The 15,388-nt window shown below is 44.1% G+C and overlaps 1 protein-coding gene across 2 annotated transcripts in view; it reads right to left on the bottom strand.

Annotated features, from left to right (window-relative positions):
* DNAJA1 (DnaJ heat shock protein family (Hsp40) member A1) overlaps positions 1 to 15,388 on the bottom strand; it is a 53,543-nt gene that overhangs the window by 12,044 nt on the left and 26,111 nt on the right. For both annotated transcript variants that reach the window (XM_068233719.1, XM_068233720.1), the window contains exons 6-8: positions 13,177 to 13,291; positions 11,825 to 11,940; positions 8,120 to 8,220 (exon numbers count right to left, since the gene is read on the bottom strand). In XM_068233719.1, coding sequence (XP_068089820.1) covers positions 8,120 to 8,220; positions 11,825 to 11,940; positions 13,177 to 13,291 — 332 coding nt within the window. The remainder of the gene's footprint in view (positions 1 to 8,119; positions 8,221 to 11,824; positions 11,941 to 13,176; positions 13,292 to 15,388) is intronic.

The raw sequence follows: 15,388 nt of genomic DNA, 5'->3' as shown, positions 1-15,388 counted from the left end.
TAGTTGTCATGCCTATATAAAACCGGTGACATGGGCACCATATTATATAAACTACGAACTTTGTTTGGCAAGTAAAAAAGTGTTGTACTTTCGTGTCCACAGGACCTACTCGTACATTTCTCCCTCTGCCTAGTTGTGGGCAAATTGAGCAGTGCCCACATCTATGATTACCTTTGGTCTGTCCTCTTTCTAGCCAGTTAAGCTCCCTCAGCATCATAAACTCACTGGAGGTAACTTTATCGCCTATGGTTGGGGCTCGTCTAAAAGTTATCAGGGGTGGCTCTTTGTAAATATCTTTCAGGGATGGATCCTGTTTTATTATGTTCCATTTCTCTAAAATATTGCGCCTTATTGCGTCTGCCATTGGATTATAGTCAAATGAGAACACTAACCTCTCTCCTATGTTTTTATTTATTTCTTTCCTCTTTTTCTTTTTCACTATATCTTTCCTATCAGACTGGCTTTTTGTATTGCTTGGTCTAGTTCTGTCTGAGTATAACCCCTTTCCAATAGCTTTGCTCTAAGATCCATTGCTTGTTCCAGAAAATCATCAAATGTGGTATTGTTCCTGCGCAGGCGTAAAAACTGGCCATATGGTAGTGATTTGAAGACGTGAGATGGGTGATAGCTGGTCCGATGTAAGAATGTATTTCCTGATACTGGCTTCCTGTAGCCCTTTGCTACTAGTTGGTTCTCTACTATACATAATTCTAGATCTAAAAAGGCTACCTTATCCTTACTGAATTCATGCGTAAATTGCATGTTTTCTTTACCATCATTTAGGTAGCCCATGAATTGCATAAACATCTCATAAGTCCCGGACCAAAACACCAGCACGTCGTCCACGTATCTGGACCATCTCCTGAGGCCTCCCCCATGGGGAGCATCGGTACCATACACATACTTCTCCTCCCACCATGCCAAAAAAAGATTGGCGTATGTGCATGATACCGAGGTCCCCATAGCTGTGCCGGACAGCTGCCAGTACCACCTCCCATCGAACATAAACGCATTGTGCGTAAGTACAAAATAGAGGCATTCACATATATAATCAATGAAACTTTCATCTTTGTCGGTCTGAGACAAGAACGTCTTTACAGCAAAGACTCCGATATCATGCGGTATACGGTTGTATAAGTTCACTACGTCTATGGTTGCCAAAGCATCCCCTTCTCTCCAGATCACATCTTCTATGCTTTCAAGCACGTCCAATGTGTCTCTAAGGTGGGACTGCACCCGTTCTAGCAAGGGCCTCAGGAGATGGTCCAACCACCTAGACATTCTTTCGGTGAGGGAACCAATACCCAATACAATGGGACGTCCCGGCGGATTGGTCCGGGACTTATGGATCTTTGGTAAATGGTACCAGATCGGTTTTTTAGGAAACTCTGGCAGAAGATCTTCTGCTAGCTTCTTGGACAGAAAGCCCCCCTCCACCCCCCTTCTCAATAGCGACCTCATAGCATTTTGAAACCTATAAGTTGGATCCCTTGCTAATCTTTTATACGTTGTTGGGTCATTTAACTGACGTAAAGCTTCTTTGTTGTACTGCTCTGCTGTGAGTACCACTATCGCTCCCCCTTTATCAGCTTTTCTAACTATTAGTTCCGGTCTTTCTTTAAACCATTGTAGAGCTTTCATTTCATCCTGATTTAGGTTGGGATCTGCTTGGGTGTATGTGAGGGCCTTAATGTCCTTCTCCACTAGACTTTGAAAAATATCGAGTGCTGATCCCTGAGTCACTGGGAATGGTTTGATTGATTTACAAGGTATAAATTTTTGTTGGCTTTCTAGGTGATCCTCTATTTGGGGGGTTTGTTCACTATGCTCCCTATTATCTGTTAGAAGTTCCTCCAAGATCCTTAAGTTCCCCAAGTCCTCATCTGTCCAAGATGCATTTGGCGTAAACCCCAAAGGGCCTACAGACGCTTCTTCGGATTTAGCTTGAAAAAAGGTCTCTTTCTTCTGAAAAAATTGTTTTATGCTCATCTTTCTTACTCCCTTATAGAGATCCACCTTAAAACGGCAAAAGTCAAATTTCTGTGTGACCGAAAAGTTGAGTCCTTTCTTCAATATTGATTCGCATGCTATTGGTAGTGGTGTCTTGCTCAAGTTGACTATTTCTATTTGTTGTTCCCTCTGTAGTACTTCCTTTTCTTTGATTTCTGTTGGACTGGATTGCTCTGGCTGTCCTCCCAGGTTAGCTGCCTCCCTCCTTTTCCTTTTGAGACGGCCCCTTCCTCTGCGTGTTTTTTCCCTAAAGGGGCACTCTTTGGATTGGACGCACATTCTGATTGATTATTTTCAAGATTACTTTTTTTATTATTTTTGGGGACTGCTTTTGCAGTCTCTTCTTCACTGGTCTCTGTATCTGTCGTCCAGTAACCTTTTTTAGGGCGTTGTGGTCTCGGACCTCCAGGTCTGCCAAACCGTGGTCTGGAAAAACCCCAATTAAATTCTTTCCCGGCCTTAAAATCGTCGGTATCTCTAAGATATTTTTGTAATTTCCTTTTCTTTATTTCCTCCTGAATTGGGGCTAGCCTTTTATCAATTTTCTTTAGGGTTCCATTATAGCGTTCCTGGTCTACAAGACCCTTATATTGCTCTTTCAGGTCTTTTATTTCTTTCTGGATCCCTGTATGTTCCTCTTCGGTCCTCTCTAGGACTATATTTTGTAGAGTTGTTACGTATGTTAGATGCGCTTCACGCCATCTTTCCATGAACTTTCTCTTGATCCTGAGCACGCTGTGCTGTACATGTGCGGATACCTGGTGGAATCTATACCCCTCTGTTTTGCAAGCTGTGATATATTTTGAGTGCCGCCGTAGTGCCAGTCGCTGTTCCCTCCATTGTCACTGACTCTGTATCATGCCTCCTTACCCGGAGAACAGACAGTTCTGTATATCTGCCACCCAATGCTATGCCGAGTTACGATGCAGGTTACTACTTTATACCCTAACATGTACAACCTATAAGCCTATTTACATCGATAAATATGGTTACCTAATAACCTATGTACCCCTTGCTCCTCCCCTACCCTCCCTTTTACCCCCCCCCCCCCCTCTTAACACCTACCTATCCTCAAGTTGCACAGCACATCTGACTTAAAGGCTTCCTGTTCCATCCCCCCCCCCCTTCCCCTTCCTCTCCGCAACAGGGACACCTTATCCCCCTTTGTACATCATACTTGCATTATTGTACATTACTGTTTTGTTGTTGTTTAGTAATCACTACTTCTCGGCTGACTAACATCTGAGAACCCAGCTCATCTTAAAATCCATGGGGCTTTCCTAGACCACTGTCAAAATTATAGTTGCAGGGTGTCTTTTACATTGCTATAATTTCATTTAGACAGCAGGGCAGTCGGTCAAACCATGTTCCCCTAATGCACCCATTAGAGTTCCCCTCCACCAAGAACTCTACTCTCACTGAGATTGCTTTACTGACCCATCTTTGGTCGGTTCTTCTGATACCCAGGATCTTAGGACCCTCTCTTGCTTACATTCTGTTTCCCCCCTTCTTTCTCTCCCTCAGTCTTTTTTCCTCTTCAAAGGGCCTCCCGTCCCATAATCTTACACGCATCCTATTACTCCTATACTGGACCTCCATGACTCCCCAAACCTTTAAAATCTTCTCACATAATGTCCAGGGATTTGGATCCCCCCACAAGCGTTCCAAAGCTTTCACTTACTACAGAGCCTGCCAAGCAGACGTGATATGCCTGCAGGAAACCAGACTAGACCAATCTTCCTGCCCCAAATATTTGAGCAGACACTTCCCCCTCGGCCTTTTTCGCCTGTGCCCGCACTAAAGTCAGAGGGGTCATTATCGCCTTCAGGAAACACTTCCCATTTAACTGTACTAAACAAATCGCTGACCCCACCGGTAGATACCTTATCCTTACCGGCTCGATATACGACAGGGAAATAACTTTTGCCTCTTACTACGCCCCTAACGCCCACCAATCAAACTTCTATTCCCATTTCCTTCAGGTGCTTACGCAACATGGGGTGGGGCAAATTATATTCGCCGGGGACACTAACGTCACCATCAATCCTAAAATAGACAGACAAAGAAACGTTGCCTCTGGCCCCGCACCTGAAACAATAGATTCACACGGCTCCAGAATTAAAACGCTGCTTAACAAATACGGCTACGTTTGGAGGGAACTTCACCCCACCACAAAGGATTTTACCTTCTACTCAAACGCTCACGATAGCTTCAGTCGCATAGACCATATATTCGTCCAACAGCAATACCTACATTTGGCCCCTGCAGCCAAAATACACACCACCCCCTGGTCTGATCATTCACCAATCTCAATCTGCTATTCACTGTCATTTCCGAGCTCCAGAGAATTCCACTGGCGCCTTAACGACCCCATGCTTTCTAGAGAAGAGCTACTCAATCAACTGAAAGAAAAAATTTCTGACTACTTTGCCGATAATACAGGCTCTGTTTCTTCCTCACTGACTTTATGGGAGGCTCACAAGGCCACCATTAGAGGCTCTCTAATTAGCATGGCCAGCGCATTAAAACGCCAACGAAACCAAAAAATTGCTGAGCTCACAACCAAATTTGAAAGTGCCGAAACCACTTGGAAACAATCTCCCACTAGAATAAATAGACTTATTAAGGAAAAACTCCGCACAGAGCTAGATCTATTGCTTACCGATAAAGTAGAACAACAATTACGCTGGAGGAACCAGCTTTTCTACTACAACGCTAACAAGCCTCTGGCTCTTTTAGCTAGACGCTTGAAAAACAAACCTCTCCACCCCACAATCCTGCGAGTACGAGATAGCTCTGGCCAGGCTACAGCTAACCCTTGTAAGATAGTGGACTTGTTTGCCTCATTCCTTTCTAACCTATACACTAAGCCCCCCGCTGCCTCTGATAGTCAAATCTCTAAATTCTTGGAGCAGGTCTCCCTCCCTAAACTTGACCAATCCACAGCAACAGCCCTCAGCGCGCCCATCTCTACCCCCGAAGTCCTCTCAGCCATAAAGACCTTAAAAGTTAACAAAACACCTGGCCCGGATGGCTTCACCGCCCAATATTATAAAAAGCTAGCGCCACTTCTGGCCCCCACATTAACTAACTGTTATAATGAAGTGCGCGAGGGTAAACTTCCTCCCAATTCTATGTTAAAGGCCTATATTTCCATGATACCTAAGGAAGAACAAGACTGTCACGCCACTCACCAGTTTCGCCCCATATCCCTCATAAACGTCGACCTCAAATTATTGGGGAAAATACTAGCCTCACGTATAAACAGAATACTCCCAAACCTGATCCACCGTGACCAAGTGGGCTTTGTCCCAGGCAGGCAAGCTGAAGATAGCACTAGACGCGCTATCCTTCTGACCCATTACCTACATTCTTGGAAGATCCCAAGTGTAGCCCTCTCACTCGACATTTTTAAGGCATTCGATACCCTTTCCTGGGACTACTTGAAACAGGCTTTGGGTAGCTGGGGTTTTGACTCTACTTTCCTAAACTGGATTGGGGGTCTTTATTCCTCCCCTACAGCATCGGTAAGGTTTTGGGGCCACAACTCACCCTCCTTCCCAATAATGCGAGGGACACGCCAAGGCTGCCCCCTCTCCCCCTTGCTCTTCATATTAGCCTTAGAACCCTTTGCATGTTTCCTCCGAGACAAGGTAGACATCCGCGGGGTAGAGAGGGCAGGGATCTCCCATAAACTGTTAATGTTTGCTGACAACACCCTACTTTTTTTTAACACAGCCACACATTTCTATCCCTAATGCTCTCCAAGCATTTGAATCATTTGCCCACGTTTCTGGCCTAAATATCAATATAACGAAATCTAAAGCTTTAGGCATCTCCCTAAACCCACAACTTACCACGCAACTAAAGGAGTTCTGTCCCTTCAAATGGTCCCAATCCCTACCGTATTTAGGCATCACCCTTACCCCCAACTATGCCTCCCTCTTCGGCGCCAACTATCCCCAGTTGCTCAAATCCCTTTCTTCGCTCACAGAAACCTGGTCCTCCATCCCTCTCTCATGGTTAGGAAGAATCAACTCTATTAAAATGTCCTTTTTGCCCAAACTCCTTTATTACTTTCGAACCCTCCCCGTTAAAGTACCCAATCATTATCTCCGCATTTTCCAAAATAGAATACAATCCTTCATCTGGGGCCGTAAACATCCTAGAGTCAACAAAGCAACTCTCTTTGCTCACAACTTAGACGGAGGCCTCGGGGTTCCCCAGATCAGCTCATATTACAGAGCTGCAACCATTACCCAACTTACCAGATTATTTTAAACCCAAGATACCCCCCTGTGGGTCTTTTTGGAGATTCCCGACAGCGCACCTCAACTTCCAAGTACCCTCCTTTGGCTGCCCCCGAAATTGAGACCCCTCTCCCTTAGCCCGCCCTTACAACACAGTCTTCATGTCTGGGACTCTGTTCGATACTCAGCCAACTTACAATCCTCCCATCGCCCACTGTTACCACTCACAAACAATCCTCTTTTTATCCCAGGTCACGACAACCCTGCAGCCTTTAAATGGTGGAACGAGAAAGGCCTTAACAGGGTCACCCATTTTCTCACCCCTAGGGGGGTCTACTCATGGCCTGCTATTCAGGAACATTTCCAAGCCCCTGCTAGAGAATTCTTCTGCTATCTACAGATTAAACATTGGATACAATCTCTAATTCTGAACAAAGACCCCCAATACCATACGACCCCATATCAGAATATTTGTCTACAACGTCCCGGTTCCAAAGGTTTAATTTCCACACTATATTCTTTCCTGACCCGCCCCAATCACCCCCACACACATGCATATGTTACTAGATGGGAGACTGATCTACCTGGCACCAAGGATAGAGAGGATTGGCTTGATATTTGGGGCAGAATATCCAAATGCTCCTCTAATCTACACACAATTGAAGCGACCTACAAGGTCATGACCCGTTGGTATTTAGTTCCTGCGAGAATAGCCAAAGTGTTTCCCTCAGCGAACCCTTTCTGCTTTCGTGGGTGCAGATCGCCGGGCGACATGATACATATTTGGTGGACTTGCCCTTGTCTCACCAGGTTTTGGTGCCAGGTATATCGTTTACTCTCATCCTTGTTTCATAAAACTATCCCTAAGAACCCTTGGCAAGCTCTCCTACATGAAAAGGTGGAGCTACTGACCCGGCTTCAAAATAAGTTAGCCTCCTTCGTCTTCTCAGCAGCCACCATGACCATTGCGGCTAACTGGAAGAAACCCTCCGTGAGTATCAGTGAAGTGAAATCCAGACTTAACTCCTTCACGGTCAATGAAAAATTAACTAGTATTTTGAGAGACACTCACAACAAATTTGAACGGATTTGGGATCCCTGGATCCTACTCGAACACCCATCACTGGATGGTCCACAGATAATGGGGTTATAGGACGGGAGTGCCCTCTTTTCTCTCTCTCTCTCTCTCTCTCTTTTCCCCTCTTTCTTACTTCTTTCCACACTAACCAGCTCAGCCAACACCTGCGACCCCTTTTCCCGGTAGCTTATCTCTCACTGGACGATGAGCTCCAGGGGTCTTAGTTAGTCCCGATTTTAATCGGGCTCCCACCCCCTAATGACCTACAGCATGCTCTAGATAGCTGGGCATTGCCCTCTAGAGCAAATTTTACACTACTTTGGATGATCCCAACTCCATAGGACAATGTCATTGTACTGTATTCATTGACTGTTGTCCTGTTTTTTCCTGTTTCTTTTTTTTTGTTTGTTTTTTTTTTCTTTTTCTTATGTTCTCTGTTTGATGCAGCTTTATGTACTGTAACTTTGTAATGCTTAAAAAGATAAAACCCAATAAAATTTTTGAAAACACAAAATACAGTCTTCGCATAATGCCCTGGGGTGGAGAATTCTGTATAGCTAATCAGCCTATGCTAATCATCAATAGGAGGTAAGTGCTACATTCAATACACAGCAAAATAGATAAAGTGTTTCTGAAAACAGGAGAAATGATCAAGTTTATCTTTTTTTTCCAATTTACGTATTTGTCCAATTTTAGTAGTCAATCCCCATATAAACAGGCCTCGGATCAATTAATCCGTGCGCCAAACATACCTTATATCAAATTCTTATCTGTAGCTTACCTGAAATTCAATGATAAGGCGACCCTTTTCATATGGTCGGCGGTAGAAAGGCATACCTTCATTTAGCACACATTTAACGTCTCCATGTTTGACAATTTGACCTGAAAATTAAATAGAATTAACTTGCAAGGAATAAAAAGAAGTCCAACCATGTACTTGAAGAGGAACTTTAGCGCAAAGGGGAAAATTTATATACCCATTGCAAAGTGTGAAGTTATTTTTTTGATCCAGAATCAGCCAGCATGTATTCATTTTTTTACTACTGGTAGATATGGAAAAAAACTAATCAGCACCAATTGCTACCACATTCATTTGGGCTGGAAAAAAAGAAAAAGGCCATACGCCCAAGTTCAACCAGAAAATAAAGTACACTAGCCTACACCCTCATATATCTCTGTTGATCCAGAGGAAGTTGAATAACCCTTAAAGGGGAACTGAAGAGAGAGGTATATGGAGGCTGTCATGTTTATTTCCTTTTAACCACTTAACAACCTCTGCCACGCTTATCTACGCCCCTTTAAAATTCACCTGAGTCACAGGGGCGTAGATAGGCAACTCCTCTTTATTTTCCTGCTGTGCGCGATCGCGTGCGCGATCGCGTCCGCGTGCACGCGGACGTGCATACGCGTCGGGCACCCGCTGGTCTGTGATTGGCTGATGTGAACATGTGTTCACAAAGCCAATGACAGTGCTTATTCATGCAGAATGTGTGTAAACATTGTATCAGTCACTATGCTGTTACAGTTACTGAGATCACTCCTGAGAGGATCTCGGATAACTAACACAGCATTAGTGACTGATCAGCATCAGTGAGGTTTTTTTTTAAATAAATTATACCCCCATTAAGCCCATTAACCCTTGCCTCCTTTAAATGTGAAAATTGCTGTGGTTTTTAGGTGAAAAACCCTGTGGTAGAGAAGTGGTTAATCAATACCAGTTGCCTGGCAGCCCTGCTGGTCTATTTCTCTGCAGTAGTATCTGATGAAAACCAGAAACAAGCATGCAGCTAGTCTTGTCAGATCAGACTTATAAGTCTGAACAACATAGAAGAGAGCTGGATAAAAATCCTCCTCTGTTAGGCTGTGAAAGTAGCTGGCTGACACATACTGAGGAATTACAAACACAGGCACAGGCAGAGCTGTCTGCAGGAAGCCTGAAATGTTCAGTGCATGAGAGAAGAAGGGGACAGAAGGTAAACACACAAATGATCTTTTGAGATTCAAAAGGAAAGCTGTATACAGCCTGCTTGTGTATGGATGTATTTTCTATGTGTGGACATATTGTACATCAATCTACTTCCTGTTTTGGCGGCCATTTTGTTTGTTTATAAACAAACTTTTTAAAACTGTTTTTGACTACTTTTAATGCGGCAGGGAGCGGCGAAATTGTGACAGAGGGTAATAGGAGATGTCCCCTAACGCACTGGTATGTTTACTTTTGTGCGATTTTAACAATACAGATTCTCTTTAAGCCCCCTCTACACCATACCATTTTTTGTTGTTCAATTCATCGATTCAACCCGACATGTCCGATCGGGATTTGATTACATTTGCCATTGCAAAACAATGGCAAATAGAATTGAATCCCGCTTGAAAAACTCATCTGCAGAGAAAATGATAATGCAATCACAGGAAAAAAAAAATAAAGCACAAAAACCTGCACAACACAGAAAAGGCGACCATTCACGCTCCGTTATGTGTGCACCCAACTTTATGCACAACCAAACGCACGAGTTGTTTACCTGACAAGTACGAATACACACACGCCAAACAACTAAAATACTTAAATACTACGCGTGCAAGATAAATGCCAAACTTCACAACATGTCCCCATTCAAAAAAACAAAAACCAAACTTGTTCAAAAGACTTGTACACTCAGTCCAACCTGCCTCAGTTTGCCAGATCCAACCGATGGATCAATCTGATGCTGGGCATACACGGACAGGAGGGAGGCTTATCAATCGAGCCTAATGGCTCGATTGATACGATCCAACCTGTCCGATACCCCGCCGGATCGATAGTGTGCTCGATACCGGCGGGGAGAACAATGGGCAGATACGAGCGGCTATCGATCCGCACGCATGCACGGACGGACGAGCGGGGATGCGCCGGCATCGAGCCGCTGGCTCGATGTGGCGCATAAAACATGCCGTGTATGCCCGGCATGACAAACAACCTTTTATCAGTTGGTCATCTGTACACACACCCAACTTATCTTCCAATAGACAAGTTTGGAAGATATGCAATGAAATAGAGAGTGAGGCACTGTGAAATGCAAAAAGGTAGCTTTTATTTCACCAGGCAGACAGCAATGTATGCAGTGGGGGTTAACAAGCCTGACAGCTGTTTCGCGTAATATACGCTTGCCTGGTGAAATAAAAGCTACCCTTTTGCATTTCACAGTGCCTCTCCCTCTATTTCATTGCATATGGATTTGTTTGTTCCCGAGTGCACTTTTTTTGTGGGTACATGATCCGAGGACAGCCTATTCTAATTCCAGCTGCAGAATCTAGTGTCGGTCCTTTCTGTTCTACAGATCAGTGATTCAAGTTTGAAAGATAGTTGGAGAGATTGTTGGTAGGTGTGTATGAGCCTTAAGCCGCATCTACACGAGTAGATGCGGCCACGATGCTCCTTATCAATCGAGCCGCTGATGCGGCTCGATTGATAAGATCCAACAGGACGGATCTCCGCACCGCAGATTCCCTGCTCGCTCCCCGCGAGGGGACAATGGCAGGGAATCGAGCGGAAGATAAGCGGCGCCGGCGGGGACTCGAATACGGAGCGGGGACGCGGCAGGCACGCGGAAGAGGCGATCCGGCGGCTAATCGAGCCGCCGGATCGCTGCAATGTCCCATAGTGTAGATGGGGCTTTAAGGAGTCTTTTCTCCAGACTAAATAAGCCCAGTGTATCTAACCTTGCCTGGCAAGTGAGACCTTTCATCCCTCAATCAATTTTGTTGCCAGTAAACATTTTATACTCACCTGGAGCTTCCTCTAGCTCTATAAGCAAGTGTGAGTCCCTTGCCGTCCTGCCGTGGTCAGCCACGGTAACAGGCTCAGTTGCGTCAGTCAGGGTCTTCTGCGCATAAGCGCTCGACAACCAGTTACTGGGGTTGATCGCAGCTGAACGGCAGACCGTGGGAGGACTGCGAGGGATACACACGTGCTTATGGAGCTGGAGGAAGCTCCGGATAAGTATAAAAGAATTAGAGTTACAAACTTACCCATGGCGAAGAAGGAACACACACACAAGTCGAGTCACACAAAGTAAAGTGGGCTATGAGAACATGTCCAACAAGCTCTAGTCGGATATATTCGGGGGGGGGGGGGGGGGGGGGGGTAGGGGGAATGCTGCACATAAGCAGTGGGGTCCAAGATGGATGGCCAGCCTCTGACTGTCCAGAGGCTTCCCTTTACCTGGGTAACTTTATTTTGTAAAAACCAATCAAAATTACTGAAACCTTGCACTGCAATGATTACTCGATTTATTTATCTGGGATGTTTTTTCTTATTGCTAACTTGGAACCTTCCCACAAATAATTTTCCAATCTAAGGCCAATGTCAGCAAATCCCATTTTCTGCCACAAACCTTAGCATATAAAATATATAGTATAATAATTCTCTCTATATAGGAAAACATTAGAATAAGAAAATTAGAAGAAAAAAAAAAATTAGGTCCACTTTTAAATGAGAAACGCCTACCAGGATGAGAAGTAATAATTATGGTCCGGCTGTCCAGCGTCACAATAGGTTTCTGAAATCCACAAAGAGCCTTCACGAGCTCTATTTCCATGTGCATAAATAGATCTTCACCCCGCCTGCAAAAAAAAAAAAAAAAAGGACAACGTGAAAAGAAGTTACTTGGTTTTGTCAAAATTTATAAGAAAAACAAAACAAAACACTGAGAAATCACATGTAGATAAGTATTCACAGCCTTTGCTGGGAACATTGTCGATGCACCTTTCGCAGCAATTACAGCCTCAAGTATTTTTGAATATGATGCCAGAAGTTTGGCACACCTATCGTTGGCCAGTTTTGCCCATTCCTCTTTGCAGTATCTCTCAAGCTCCATCACGATAGGAAGTATCAGTGCACAGACATGTTAGGATCGCTCCAGAGATGTTCTATCAGATTCAAGTCTGGGCTCTGACTGGGCCACTTAAAGTGGATCCGAGATGAACTTTTACCCATTGCATACTTGTGTTCCTTTCCTATTGTTTATAGGGCATTCCTCAAGCCAAATACTTTGTTTTAATACTCTCATTCCCTATAAATTAAACAAGCCTTGCCACAGGCTGAGTGCTGAAGATGCAGATAAGCTTGCTGTCTAATGTTTACAAACATGGCTGCTGTCGTATCACTGGAAGAAATAATCATTCTATTGAAGCTGTTTGCAGCTAGATTTGCTGTGTAAACTATCTAAACTTTAGATAAGATAGACAAGTTACTTGTTATAGTTTTTCATCTTGGATCTGTTTTAAGGACATTCACAGAGAAGTCCTGAAGCTACCCCTTTGATATCTTGCCTGAGTGCTTAGGGTCATTCTCCTGTTGAACTCAGACTGGGGCAACAATTCATATTTCAAGAGGCCTCTGGATCAGGTTTTCATCCAGGATGTTTCTGTACATACTGCAGTCATCTTTTCCTTTATCTTGGTTTATCTCCCAGTTCCTGTTAAACATAACTGATAAACACTGATAAACATCCCCACAGCATGATTCTGCCACCACCATGCTTCACTGTAGGCATGGTATGAGCAATGCCTGGTTTCCTCCAAATGCGACACCCGGCATTTACGCCAATGCGCTCAATCTTTGTCTCAGACCAGAGAATTTTGTTTCTCATGGTCAGAGACCATCAGGTGTGAAGGATCAAGTACCCAGTTAGTCACCCAACATTACATTTTGCACAGCCAAGCAGACAAGGTGGACAGTAGTAGGCAGATGTCCTCACAAAAAACGGGAAGTGCTAATAGACTATGCAGGCAGGAGAAGGGCTAGAGGCTTACACTGTGCAACAATCAAGTGTTCATAAAACACAGCAAGACAAATACCTTCTGAATACCGCATGATCCTTCTGGTCAAGCACAATGATAATATCCCCTGGCTCCAGACCAGGCTCCTGATCTCCCTCGCCAGCAAATGTAATTTTTTGACCATCCTTCATACCTGTAGTGACAAAAATCAGATGAAAGTTATTGCAAGCGGTTCTCAGCTTAAAATTAAATAGTTCTGTAACGTATGAAAAATCCACAAAGAGATAAATTTGATGGCGGTAAAGCAGCTCATTTTACACTGTCTGTTGCTTCATGGAGGACTATTTTAAAATGGAAATTATTTCACTGCAAATGTGACAACAGAACATGGAGCTGTTACTAGGCAATGCGAGGTGCAAACAGTCTACAGACTGTATGCTGCACTATACAAGTCGCATTACAGCAGTATGTGCAACGTATATAGTGTGAAAGAAGCCTTACCAATATTTCAGTGCATAAGTCTTTATTGGCAAGAACTTCTATTTTAAAGCACTAAACACATCTTGGGTGCCTCATACACTACAGAACATTTCAATCCCATATACACTAGATTTTAGGTGTCATTCACACCTAAAAATTAAAACATTTTTGCGTTTTTTGTGCGCTCCCCCTCCCCCGGCACACCACTGTGTTTCTGGTAAAAGCACTTTTCTAAGCGTTTTCCAGAGCAGTTTTGTAATTCACTCCCTGACGCAAGTCAGGAAGTGAACTCTAACCCAGAGAGAATAAATACAATGTATTCTTAAAAACGCGAATGCAATCGCTGCACAAAGCGATTGTGAGTGTTCGCGTTTTTCCCTATACCTTCCATTGAGGCAAAAATCGCCCCAAAAATGGTACAGGCACCACTTTGCTGCATGCACAGCACACGAACTGCGCTTCTCATAGAGATTCATTGCACAAGCATTTTGTGAGCGATTTTAAAAATCGCCTGCGCTTGAAAAAAAGGCCGAACACGCCCTTAGGGTAAACAAACCCTCACAGTAGTGGTTTGAGAAATGCTATTCTCAGAGGCTCCCAGTTTCACCATTTTCCCGTCTAAAAAGGTTCCTGGAGACTAAGTTACTTTAAAAATGAGGAAGGGTATAGAAAGCCATCCCCCTGGTCCATATTTACAAAAGATGCGGAGTTACACCTTTCTCTACCCCCAATGCTGAAAGGCATGAAGGCTGTTGCAAATAGCAGGAAGAGCTCAGCATAGTTACAAGGGATGGTCCATGAGATGCAAATAATTCAGAGTTGGAGCAGGATTTGTATGCAAATGTACACAACTGGAATCCTGCTGAGGTGGGATTTTAGCAGCCCAGTTTCAAGCTGTATAAAAATTTCATATAACCCTGCATTAGCTCAGATTTGCATGTCACTGACCATACTTAATCAAGTATCTTTCTGTTGACCACAAACCTTACAATTTAGAGATAGCAGGCTTGCATAGTTAAGATTATTTTTCTTTACCACATCAAAACAAAAAAAAACAGCACAACAGTTCACCTGCACACAACTGCAATATTGCTGGAATGTATAATCACTCGTGCTTTCTACAGGTCAGTAGTCCTAAAATCTTGCATGAAAAACAGCTAACAGTAACTGAAAAGTTGTTCCAAATTACCATATTTAAAGTGGACCTGAACTCTTGCTCAGGACATAAGGAAGAACAGAGAAATGTACCTTGTATGTATGTATTTAGAGAGTTTAGCCTAAAGGTCCGTACACACGCCGGACTGGAGGCAAGGACGGGTCCGTCGTCACCTCCCGCTGGGTGGGCGTTCCAACGACAGTCCGGCGTGTGTACGCACTGTCGGCGGACTGATACGGCTGTTTGAGCGATCCGCCAGGCGGATCGCTCAGAAACAGCCGTATCAGTCCGCCGACAGTGCGTACACACGCCGGACTGTCGCTGGAACGCCCACCCAGCGGGAGGTGACGACGGACCCGTCCTTGCCTCCAGTCCGGCTTGTGTACGGACCTTAATTCGCCCTCATCTGTGACTAATCACCACTGTAAATTTGATCTCACAGCTGTGTCAGCTGGCTGCCTTGGCAGAGCAGCTAATTTGTAAACAGTATGTCAACCTAATGTCTGCTTCCATGAAAGCAGGAAGAAAACACTGCAGATTTATTGCAGGATTTGAATCCGCTGTAATAGGAGGAGTTTATTAAAAATGATTGCTATTGCTTATCTTTTAGAGCAGAGAGGAAGTTCTGAGTTCAGGTCCACTTTAATCCAGATC

The sequence above is a fragment of the Hyperolius riggenbachi genome, chromosome 1 (assembly GCF_040937935.1).
Source record: "Hyperolius riggenbachi isolate aHypRig1 chromosome 1, aHypRig1.pri, whole genome shotgun sequence".
Taxonomy (NCBI): Eukaryota; Metazoa; Chordata; class Amphibia; order Anura; family Hyperoliidae; genus Hyperolius; species Hyperolius riggenbachi.
The sequence above is the reverse complement of the archived record's forward strand: the minus strand, read 5'-3'. Positions and strand labels throughout refer to the sequence as shown.